Here is a 12,757-nt window from a genome sequence, read left to right as displayed (position 1 = left end):
TTATTTTTCTTTTTCTATTATATAATTTGGTGTTAACCTTCTTAAGGTATGCCATCACCCTTTGTATAAACATTGACAAGTTCTAGTCATAAATACCAAAATGATAATAATTAATGAAAACTGAGATTTTTTATTTTCACAATTAAATGCAGGCTTCCTCTAAGCTGCACTGTAGAAAACATTGTAGTCCTTGCTAATGAAGCACAACAAAAAAATAAAAATAAAAAATCTTGCTGGTACTGTAAGGTATTAAGGATTTAAAATACTGAAGCTCGAAATCCATTAAAACCTCTATCCTAGAAGGTCTGGATTTGTAGGTATCACAAACAGCCTATCACAGATTCTGCATCTAAAATCAAGAATACAGGAGAGCTAAGAAACATACCTAAGGGTTTTGAAGTTTATTGAATGACATGACCTGTAATTTCCTTTCATTAAAAAAGTTTAAAAATGCAAACATTAAAAGAAATTTATCAAAGAGTTGCAAAAGTGTTTTCTGAGAAAATACTAAAATGAAACGACAAATTTAAAGAGGAAAATGATAACTGCAATTACATTGTGTTATAATTCTTTGGTAAGGAAGAAAAGAAATGCATGAAGAAAGCATAACAAAAGAAGACACAAAGATGGAATTGCTTGTAGATAAAGCTTCTACAAACGTAGTATTGCTCCTACCTTTGCTTTTGGTTTGTTATGGAACCAAGTCAACTTTACCAATCTCAGTCTCTAAATAGTGATAACGTTCCACATAATTTATCTCCTGTCATAATCTTATCAAAACATGCAAGAACTCATATTGCATACAGTCCAAGGTGTTCTTTCAATAATCCTTCTCTTTGCATTCAGAATCTCTACCATTAGTTTAACCAGTCCTGTGCCTCCACTATGACTGCTTCTTCTGAGATAAAAGTAAGGCAAGTCAATTCTCCCCATAGGCACCTGTACCTCTATGCAGATGGCAGAAACTCATCTTAAGCTAATATGATGAGGTTGAGACATATTATCAGTGCACATAGCATAGTGTAGTCAGTCTCCACAAAGAGTTGCATCTAAACCCCGACCTTGTTCTTTGAGACTAAAAATATTACAGCTTAAATATATCACAGTTAGTTCCATCTGAGCTTTCCCATTACATTCACAGAGCAGATAACTAATACTGAATAGTTACTTCAGAGAGAAGATATGATAAAATATATAGGAAGGACAGTTTTCAAGGGCATTATTATCATAAAACTGTAATAACATGCAGTATATTACCGGGTAAAAGTCCTATTTACTTCTAATGAGAAATCCTTGCTCAACAAATAAACAAATAGAAATCCACTATTGATTTATTGACCAACCAAAGAGCTGACACAAGATTAGGTCACAAACATTTTATTTTTTTAGCATTATGTTGTCCTAACTGTTCCTTTAATGACTAGAGAATGAAAAGGACATTGACAATAAGAGCACCTATATTTTACTTTTATCCAGCTCTAGAGAGTTCATTATTATTGGACTATTCAGAAATATAGCATCGTCATTAGAAATTCCACATCAACTTTAAATCCCACTTACTTCTATACTCCCTCTGATTTTACAGGTGGTGTTCTCCTGTTGAATGGGAATTAGTGGTAAGCCTCCAATCTTTGGACTTTTAGTTATGGACTGTTTTCTTGCTTTTCCAGCAGGCGGCCATATATCGGCATGCTGAAGAACAAAACAAAAAAAAAATCCTTGCTTTTGGAGTGCAGTTTCATAAAAACACAACATATAAAACTGTCTTGGAAGAGCCATCTTCTGCACCACCTGATTTGTCTCATGTGAGAAGGGGGCAAGATGTATGGTGCCTAAGATTAAATTAATAGCTTGTAAATGCTGCACAATGCTGAATGAACAGAAACAAATTGTCTCTATACAATTTTCATGTATTTTCATCTTTTCTCCACATTATATATCAATACAATTATCTACTAGGAATAGAAAGTAGACAAACACGTACATCTGTTTCATAATTTTTAAATTCCATAAAAACATGCTTTCAGAAGAGACTGTAAAAATTCTGAAATGAAACCATCTCAATTTGCAAGGGTGTTTAAACATTTATATCAATAATTTAGGAGAAAATCATTGCTTATTCTACTATAACTGCATGTGCTATCCAAAATGAAATGGCTTGACATTCTCAATGTCCCAAAAACATACTCTACACAAACAGATTGCTGTCAGTAATAGACTTTGCTTTGGCTCTACTAAAACAGGTCAATTTTGGAGGTAACTCCAAAGTATGCATCTTCATTTTAAGTGGAAAACATGGCTGAGAAGAGAAAGAAAGAAAAATCCTTAACTGAAGGTTTCAAATAAAATGTTAAAATCTTTATACAAAATATCCAGAATGAACTTTCACCAGCACGAAACCTATATATATGAGAATTTCACATGTAGAAATTTGAGCATATGTCCTCAAAGCTCACCAAGTCCCCCAGTGAAGTTAATGATAACCTGACAGACAAGTTCTGAGTAAGGCAGAGTAGGAGTGTTTTTTGAATAAAACCTTCAAAATGAGATTCTACAAATCAGAGAGGATGTATGAAGCCTAGAGAAGAATAGTTACTAAAGCTTGGAAATGAGTGCACAAAAAGCTAAATCTGCAAAACCCCAAAGGAAATGGCAAGCCACAAATACAACAAAAGAAACTTAATGAAAGCTGAGAATGTTTTGGGTAAATATTAGCAAAAGTCTAATCCAAAGCATTAGAACTAGCATTTCTTTTCCTAGCACACAAATTTATTTATTTATTTTTTCTGTGAGATGGGACAAACACTGGAATAAATTACCCAAAGATGTTGTGGAGTGCATCTCGGGAATTATTTAAATCTGACTGGACAAAGACCTAAGCACCCTGCTCTCTAGCTTTGAGCAAATGGATTGGACTATATGATCTTCACGGGTTGCTTTCAATCTAAGAACTTCAGTCACACTGTTCAAATTTTTAATAGTTATCTTTTCATAGGTGTCAAAATCTTCAGTGTCAGTTATTGTTTTTATGTTATTCGATCTCCCACATCCTTGACTTAAGATGCTATTGCTTCAATACTATATACAAAGTCCATTTGTGGAGCTGTGATCATACTTGCAGGTAGCCTGTCAGTAAAAACAATGTTATTATTAATAAGCCAGCAGAATGAGTGATTATTGACTGAAAACAGCAACTTAAAATAGAGGCCTATCAGCTCCTTATTTAGAAAAAAAAATCTCATGGATGAACATTTTTATGGAATAAAAAAAAATTCTCACAAGTGGTACTGACTGGGGTGATATAAACGTCTGTTGTAAGAGCTATACCTGGTGAACATAAAGAACATTTCATCTTTCTTCCAATGGAACATTAAGAATGTTTTATTTCAAAGCGCAGATCTTGCCAACAAAAATCAATTTATTGTGGACCAAGACATAAAAAAACAAATGTGATTCAGAAAGTGACTGAGAAGCTTTAAGCAAATATGTCAAGGAAAGTGCCTCCCTTAATTTTCAGCAAGATGCTGGAAACTATCCTTGTCTGTTACATAACCTGATTTCTCTTTTGTGTCTGTAACATTTCTAAAAATAGAACTCTGGGAAAATACATCAGAAATACTATTAGGTCACATAATAAATGTATTTATTCATAAGTTTTGACCTATCTGCTCAACTGCACCATATGGTAATACACTGACCTATCTATAGTTGATCAAAGGCAATGGAATTGGAAGTATACTATTGTGTCCATCTTTATGTCAATTAATTGTTTCCAATTGTATGTTATATACGTTATTAATTCTATAATAGTTTAGTACAAATTCACTTGAAGAATCAAGTTTCAGCCGTATTTTTCAGACTGACTGTATAACACTGAAAGGAGCTATCGTGGTCCTTCAAACCCTTTTAGTATTTACCAGCTTAAAGTATAAGGTGAATAACCTCTGGGCTAACTTGACTTTATATATCAAAGATTGCAGTGGTACTTACAACTTCGGCATTTTGATTCTCTGCACTGTTTTACTATAGGAATAAACATCAGGAAGAGGAGAAAAAACAATAGGACTGCTATTAATTACCAATAAAGTCCTGCTCTGGTCAAGCATTTCTAAGCATGGTAACATTTTTCTCTCTCCTAATTGCACTGGATATTTTAATGTAAATGTGTTACCACTTCAAAACATTCCTTACAGTATTTCTCAATTTGTAATTTCAGTTCAGTTATTCTACTGATATAAATAAAGTGTAGTGCCTGCAGCCTCTGACACAAAAGGTTTAAAATACTGTTATAATGGATAAGGTAAAAGAAAGCTATCTTTCCTAAAGATGGCCTCACTTTAAAAATTTTAACTAGAAATAATAGCCTCAGTTGACATCTACAGTTTTCTAGTTTAGAAAGGGGATAACATGATAATAATTGTGTGGTGCCATATGATACAAAACATTTGGAGATCTTACAGTAAGCGTTAGCAACATGAGCTGTTACATTCTCAAGGACAGATTTTCACTGTAAATTTTAAGCGCTACATTGTAATAAGAAAAATACAGCAAACTGGCTTCACTAGCACGTAATTTCTGAAGTAACTTAAAGGTCTGATACCTTTTACTGATGTCCAGAATGCTGAATAAAAAAAATCCCAATGTAGTTTATTAGTAGTGTTAATTCATTGGCCTCAAGGGAATGAAGTTTTTGAAAAAAACAACAATATTAATTCAGATTTTTTTTTCTTTTTAAAGGCATATGAAAAGATTTTTTTGTTGTTGTTTTTAGAAATCTGCTGAACATTGATCACCATTTCTCAGCTTTTGATCTATATTGTCAGAGGAATATTCTACATACCACACTACCTGATCAGAATCTTAATCAATTGCCTTTCTTGTTATTTCACGTCAAAAGGCTTTCAGAGTTACAAAGCTTGTATGAGTTATTCCTATGTAGCCTATATCAATAAACTTTAAGCCTATTTGTCATGACACTGTTCATGTTATGCCCATGAGATACATGCCAGAACTGGTGGCTGTTTCCATAGAAACTACAATAGTTACTTCAGTTAAGGGAGCTGAATAAGACAAAAATTTGGAAGTCTTACCTACAAGGCATGCATTATACTTCTGGCAGTACTATCTATGAAGGTCAAAGATACAGATTCTGTTTAAAAAATTCTACACTAAGTATGCATTGCAACAGCCCTGTGTCTAGCCCACTTTATGTAATATGTAAAGCTCACAGATAGCCATAAATCTAGCGATGTTTATTCAGCGATATCCCTCAAAGTTCCTTGAATGCCACCGGTAAGACAAGAATATATCAGACACAAATGCAAAATCCTTCTAAACCCTTAAAGTCTGCTCCAGCCTCCTGTCAGGCTGAATTGTGCAACTGACCTATCTTTCCTTCATGGCACTTAAGCTTACACCCTTCCTATTCACAATCTAGTAACAAGCAGAAGATTACTTAATTTAAGATAGTGCCTATCTGGTGTTAACTAAGCTAACTTGGATACCAGAGTAACATGGCTGTGTTGGCACAGCTCTCCAACAAGGATTGTTCTCACCGCTGTGCGTTAAAACAGGGAACCTATGTTGATGACTACCTTGCATGCAACATTCAAAGTAGCAAGCAGAAAAAGAGCACTCAGGCATTGTGGGATACAGATATACCCTTTGGGTCACCAGCCAGAATTTCACCTCAAAGAGGATTACTGCTACAAAGGAAATGACTTGTCTTTCTTTAACCAGCTCCCGTAGTAAACAGCAGGAAAAAAAAAAAAAGATGCCAGAATATAATGCAACATTCTCCTCACTTATTTCCAAAGGGCTCAGCTTTCATATGAAAATGTGATTATACACAATCTTCGTAGACTAAGACCATCTTTTTTTGCAGTTTTATTACACTGAGTACTCCAAACACCTTAATGGTATTTCCACTTTATCTGTAACACAGGTATAACAAATTCATATGACTGTTAAACAGTATTTTCATAACAGTAAAAATCGCATTTCTTGTATTTGATCAGATTAGTACCTGTGCAGTAAAAATGCTGATCATCCACTCCATCTGCGTATCCTGTCCATCACAACATATATGCCTAGAATGCAACACACAAACACAAAAATCATGTTGCGTCTACACATATTAAAGAATATTTCTAAAAATTATAAACAGTACTTTCATTTATTTATTAATTCTGTCAATGTTTATTATTAACACTCCCGTAAAAAGATAGGAAATAATTAATAACTCAAATTATCACTTTACTCTATTTGAAGAGAATGCATCTGCTTAGTTTAAAGCAAGATTTCATAAATTTAGAATGATATATTTTAAAACTGTTTGCTGATTTAAGGTCACAGAAAGGAGACAGACACCTAACCCCCAAAAGACTACCAAAACATATCAACTGTGATTTCTTACATAATAAGAAAAATGTAACAAAATGTCGATGCTTAAGCAAAATAATGCTTTAAAACTAGTGAATATTATTTTGAAATCGAACATTTCAAGAAACACTAAACACTGAAGTTAAACCAGTCAGATGTATCTCATGTCTACATACCACTGGTGCTTTTCAGAAAACACTGCAATTCCCCAGCTGAAAAAAAAATTCAAAAATTAGTTCCAGAAACTCAAGACAGGGACATTTTCCTCAAAGCACAGTAATCAATTATATAGCATTTTTATTAAATGTTGTTTTTACAAAGTTTCAGAATATACTGTAAATCTAAATGAAATTGTGGGTTTGATGGTGAAGTGATTGTCCTACTATACTCTGTGCTGCTGCAGCCTCACGTCATCTACTGTGTGCAGTTTTGGGCACCCCAGTATAATAAGGATTAAAAAAAAGAGAAAAACTATTAGAGACTGTCCAAAGGAGGGCTACAAAGATGGTGAGTGGAAGTTACTTCTGTTTCTAGAGCGGAAGACATATGACGAGTGGCTCAAGTCCCCTGGTTTGTTCAGTCCCAAGCAGAGAAGACCGAGGGGAGGCCTCATGGTGGCTTCCTCACGAGAGGAGCAGAGGGGCAGGTGCTAAGCTCTGCTCTCTTGGGACAGCGACAGGACACAAGGGAATGGCATGGAGCTGGGATAGGGGAGGGTCAGGCTGGGGGTTAGGGAAAGGTTCTGCACCCAGAGGGTGGTTGGGCACTGGGACAGGCTCCCCAGGGCAGTGGTCACAGCACCGAGCCTGCTAGAATTCAAGAAGAAGACAACACTCAGACTCTGAAATTTGGGGCAGTCATTTTGGGGGCATTTTGAAATGCCTGCTGTGAAGTTCAACAGATCTGCTTAAAATCTACAGTCTGCTTAGAGTCCCCTCAGATAGGGCCTCATGTACATTGTCTCAGTGTCTCAAGGCTTTGACTGAGTAAGTACTGGAACCATCTGAGAAAAATAGGTGTCATTTTTCACTCCTCTTTTCCAGAGACATCATCAATGGTGTTTATAAAGGGCGCTGTAGTCTTCATTTGGAAGGAGAAGTATCAAAAAAACAAGGATCTTGAAAAAATGAAATTCTGTACTAAACAACAGTGACCGTCACTAAAGGCCACAACTAGTTGGTTTTCTTTTTTTCTTGGTGCAAAGAATGTGTGTACAATGAAATGCAGGACACATACTACAAAACTAAGTGAGCTAGCAGCAAATATATCCACAAGAGATAATACACTTAAGATTAAGAAAAGCCAATCAATAAAGTAATTTCCTAGCACAGAAGAGTTAACATAGAAGACAAGAACAGAGATAGCAACAGAACAAATAATATTATGGAGGGTAATTTAATACAGCATACTTCAATTGGCTTCTTGACTTTTTCCTGTTCCACAGTGTTTTATGTTCCCCTTTCACAAATACACTACAGTACCTCTCTAGACAGTATTTAACTTATTTTCTTTTCTATTCTTACTTGGTCGGTGGCTTCATTTTCTTTTTCACTCCAAGATAAAGCTTCAAGGAATTGACAGGCAACACTTTTTCAGGTTTGCTAGCCTGCAAATAAAGATTCTAATTATTGTATCAGGAACAAACAAAAGAGAAAACATCATGCAACTCTTCACATTTAGGCATCTCTTGTGGACTGCACCACTCTTTTCTAACAGATCATTATGTTTTTTTTTCCTCTCTTTCTTTCCCATTAACAAAGGGTGCCAATCACTATTACTGGAAAAAGATTGATTAGCAACAACTCGAGGTCAACATGAAATCAAAACTATAATACGGTTGGAGTAATAGAGATGTGCTGGTGAAAGTTACAAGACTGAAGTGCTACAATGGATGGACACAAGTTCTTCAGGAGTATGATCCAGTCATGGAATAAAAAGGGGAGGGTTGCCCTCTATGTTATAGGAGCTCTTCTAAGGAATGCACAGTATCATGGCGAGTATATGCTTCAGACCACTCTATCAGGATGAAATAAGCAAAGTCTTTAAATAACTGAAGGAAGTCGCTGGATAACAAATACCAATTCTAACCAGGGGCAGGTAGGTGGTTGGTGGCAGTGGTGTTAAAAAGGGCAGAGTTTTGCTATCCGTGGCTATCTTATGGAAAGAAAACGCAGTGGGACGCAAGCAATCAAGCAGATTTCTACAGGGTGTCAGGAATAGCTTTCTGACACCAGTAATGGATGGGCAAACAATGGATGATGCACAGCTGAATCATCTATTCACAGATGGTATCACTAACCATAACAACCATGAAAAGAGTGGTGTTTAAGATTCTGAAGGGAATAAAGATGAATAGTTAGCAGAGGACAGACCTTAAGGGTAAAATAACAACTTTTGGCATGCTCATGGAACTAGAAAGTGGGAGGAGGCAGCTTTGAGAGGTAAAGAACCTCAGGAAATCTGGAAGGTATTTAAGGGCAGCATTCTCCAAGATCAAGAATGATTCTTCAAGATCAAGAATGATTCATCTCAATGCTCAGGAAAACTGTTAAATTTATCAGGTGAGCAGCTCAGGTGGAACTGGTCTTGTGGTGAAGCTCCAATGCAGAAAAAGACAGTATACAGGAGGTGGAAGAAGGGATAGGCTATGAAGAAACACCACTCAGGAAATGCAGATATAGTGTTTGGAAAGCCTAACTTGGAGTTAAGATGTTCTAGGGACATCAAGGGCAACATGAAGAACTTCTACACTGAAACATTAGCAGAAAAAGCTGAAGATGGAAAACACAGGCCCAATGCTGAATTTGGATGATGAGTTTGTAACAGCAGACATGGGTAATAATGGAATGGATCATCACAGAAAATGGCTAGGGTTGGAAAAGACCTTGAAGATCATTTAATTCCAACCATCCTGCCATGGGCAGGGATACCTTCCACTACATCAGGTTGTGCAGAGCCTCATCCAACCTGCTCTTGATTGCCTTCAGGGATGGAGCATCCACAACCTCCCCGGGCAACCTCATCCAGTGTCTCACCACCCTCTGAGTGAAGTATTTCCTCCTAAATACTGAGGTATACAGTATCTTCACTGCATCAGTCTTCACACAGAGGTCCATAGACAGGATTCAAGGAAGAGAAAAACAGCACTAAAGGAGCACTGGATAAACTCAGGAATAACTTGAGCAAACTCAAGTCATGCAAGTCCATTGGATCAGATGGGCTGCATCCAAGAGTGCTGAGTATGCTGGCTGACATCCTTGCAATGTTGGTCTCTGTCATCTTGGAACTGTCATGGAGATCAGGACTGACTGATGATCATGACTGCAAAAAGGAATGCATTGCACCCACTCTCAGGAAGGACTGTAAAGATGACTTGGGGAATTAACTGCCTGCCAGATTCGTTGTAGTTCCTGGGGAAATCTTGGAGTGAGTTTCTTGGAGCACGTTTCTGAGCACATAGAAGAGACAGTGCTACTGGAACAGTCAACATGACCAACATGATTGATTTCTACAATAAAATGACTGGATCTGTGCATAAGGGGAGAACAATGGTTGTCATTTACCTCAAGGCTTCTAGCACTTGTCTCCCACAATAATCTGCCCAACCTGGGATGTTATGGTCTCAGTGGATGCACATCTCTATTGGCAAAATGTCAGCTGCACAATCAGATTCAGAGGCTAATGGTTAATCAGATATACTGTAACTTCAGGCCTGTGGCAAGGCCTGTGTGGCAGACTGATCTGGGAACCTGTCATTCTTAACAGCTTCAGCAATGACCTTGAAGAGTTGATCACCAAGCTTGCATGGCAACCTATATGACCAGTCAATACACTTGGGAGCACAAGGAATCTATACAGGCTGAAGAAACAGGCCAAAAAGAACTTTATGAAATTCAGCAAGGATAAATATCAAGTCCTGCTCTTGAGAAGAGCACCTTGCAGTGACACAGGATGGAGAGCAGCTCTTCTGAGGAGAATCTTGGGGTTCTGGTAGATGGCAATCTCTGCATAGGCAGCCAGTATGCCCTGGCAGAGAAGAAGGATTGTGTCAACAGAAACACAGCTGGTAGGCTAGGTGAAGAGATTTTCTCCCCTCTCCTCAGCACCTGCATCCAGTCCTGCATCCAGTTTTGGGTCCCCCGATAGAGGAAAACGAACAATAATCTGGAGTGAGTTTAGCAGAGGGCCACCAAACTGGTTGGGGGGTGGAGCACTTGAGTTGTTACGAGAGGCTGAGATTGTTGGGCTTGTTCAGGCAGGGGAAGAGATGGCTTTAGAGGAAACACAACAGCAACCTACAAGTATCACCTATGGGTAGGCTACAAAGAAATCAGCGAGGCTCTTCACAGTGGTACGCAATGGTAAGATGAAATGCAATTGGCATAATTTAAAACTAGAAAGGTTCAGATTGGATATAAAAAGAAACTTTTTTTCAGCGCTCATTGCTGGCCCTTCTGTGAACAGGAAGTTGGACTACAGAGGTTCCTTCTTACCCAAGTTATCCTGTGATTCTTGGAAAAACTACCTTCAGCCAACCTACAACAGACACATTTCTCATACACCTACGGTATGAGAAATTAAAGTGCCTTGAGGATGTCTTACTGGAAAAAAAAAAGTGCACAAATCTACTACAGAACACAGTAACTCCTCTTTAGTACTACTAGGCCAAGTGGTTCAGGTTTATTTAAAGAAAGTATTTAACAAATTTTGTAATCCCTGTACAGAAAGTTACTGAAAGTTACTGTACAGAAAGTCTTTACTGTCCTGGCTTCCCAATTTTTCTGTCTTTATAGATTTTAGTATCTAATATTTCACTGTGGAGGAAAAAAAAGGGAGACTATCCAGAATCATAAGCATTTAAGAAAAAAAACAAATACAGGATTTTATGTCTGGTCTTCTCATCTAACTTCCCACTCAAAGCAAAAACGCTGCCAAGATGAATAGACACCCATACAAAATGTATGATTTAATTAAACAACAGCACACTTCTCACAAAAAAATACACCTAAAAGAAGCTATTTTTCTGTGTGTAAGCATCTCTCTCAACAGCAGTACATTAAAGTGGTATGCTGCTTCTGTCAATTAGTGCAATATTGTAATTGAACATATAATATCATGCAAGCTTTCTACTTTTTTGATAATTGCTCCTGAACATAAGAAAGAAACACTTAACAGAATGTATCTCCACCTGCATATATAAACCTAATTTGCTGTTAATGAGAATTCATAAATTAATTAGCACATGCAGTCTTATTAAATGCAATTTTTCCATCTGCAGTCTCAACCATTTTTTAGAATTCATTTCTAAATATAACTTGAAATTAAACTGAAAGTATTAGTAGTGGATCAACATCTCTCAAAAGAAAGTAAAACAAACTGAAATAAACTTTTTTTTTTTTTAAAGAACAAAAACAAATGCAAAACCATTTAGAAGTAATACCATCAAAAACTCCACCTCAGTTTAGGAATTTAATGCTTTATGAAGCAGAATGGCTCAAAAAACAGATTGTAAAGTAGCACAATAATCATTTAAACTCTTTCCAAGATGCTAATTAAAGGTTTTATGGACATATTAATATATTCTCACATGTCAATTCCAGTTCTACCAGTAAATTATGAGACAATTTTTGACATTCTGTGGTCATTTTATCTTGCGAGACTGTGGATATAATTTTAGTTAACAATATTTCTTTTGCATTAGTTTACTTTAGCAATGAATCTGTAAGCTTCTGTCTTAAAAAAGAATTCCTCAGAGTACTTTATGGAGGTCATGAAGCCACACATTTGCTGGATGGGCAAAACCAGCAATCAGCAAAAATAAATTAAAATAATTTAAATTAAAATGTAGAATATATACATTTTTAACTAGAAATTTTCAAAATTAGCATAGTACACGTTGTATATTATATAGTTTTATACTTTAACAATGATTCCATACAGCCAAAAGCACTCTTCAGAGAAAACTCCCATGAAATATTAAATCCACCATTCTATTACGTGTGCTTAAACTTGCTTCTGTGAGATTCTGTGGTATAGCATCTATGCTGTTTTTTGCAGGACTGAGAATAAAGTGTGTAAGGAGTTCACATTTCACTTTTTAGTAACGAAGAGGAAAGACAAGGTTGCTGGGATGCAGGAGATTTTGCTAGTGTATTGAGACGTTGCTTTCTATAATCTCTTCAATTATGAAGAGATGAATCAAGAACATTTGTAGGTTAAAAGAACCTTGTTGCTTGTAATTTCTGAAGGCTTTATGTGAGATACCATGAAAACCCAGCATGCAGCTCACTTAAGCTTCATATTGCATCTACTACTGCTGCTACAGAATGCTTTCACAAACCTAAGTCACAGCACAAGCTGTAGACATTCCTGAACG

The 12,757-nt window shown here is 36.5% G+C and overlaps 1 protein-coding gene across 2 annotated transcripts in view; it reads right to left on the bottom strand.

Annotated features, from left to right (window-relative positions):
- Positions 1-12,757, bottom strand: part of ARAP2 (ArfGAP with RhoGAP domain, ankyrin repeat and PH domain 2) — a 127,597-nt gene that overhangs the window by 9,203 nt on the left and 105,637 nt on the right. Inside the window, exons 29-33 of one of the 2 annotated variants that reach the window (XM_038178433.2) lie at positions 7,905-7,987; positions 6,558-6,593; positions 6,026-6,089; positions 1,561-1,692; positions 1,258-1,298 (exon numbers count right to left, since the gene is read on the bottom strand). In XM_038178433.2, coding sequence (XP_038034361.2) covers positions 1,258-1,298; positions 1,561-1,692; positions 6,026-6,089; positions 6,558-6,593; positions 7,905-7,987 — 356 coding nt within the window. The remainder of the gene's footprint in view (positions 1-1,257; positions 1,299-1,560; positions 1,693-6,025; positions 6,090-6,557; positions 6,594-7,904; positions 7,988-12,757) is intronic. The other variant, XM_027457266.3, reaches the window with a different exon arrangement.

This window comes from Anas platyrhynchos, chromosome 4 (assembly GCF_047663525.1).
Source record: "Anas platyrhynchos isolate ZD024472 breed Pekin duck chromosome 4, IASCAAS_PekinDuck_T2T, whole genome shotgun sequence".
In the NCBI taxonomy this organism is placed as follows: Eukaryota; Metazoa; Chordata; class Aves; order Anseriformes; family Anatidae; genus Anas; species Anas platyrhynchos.
This window is presented reverse-complemented; position numbering and strand designations above follow the sequence as displayed.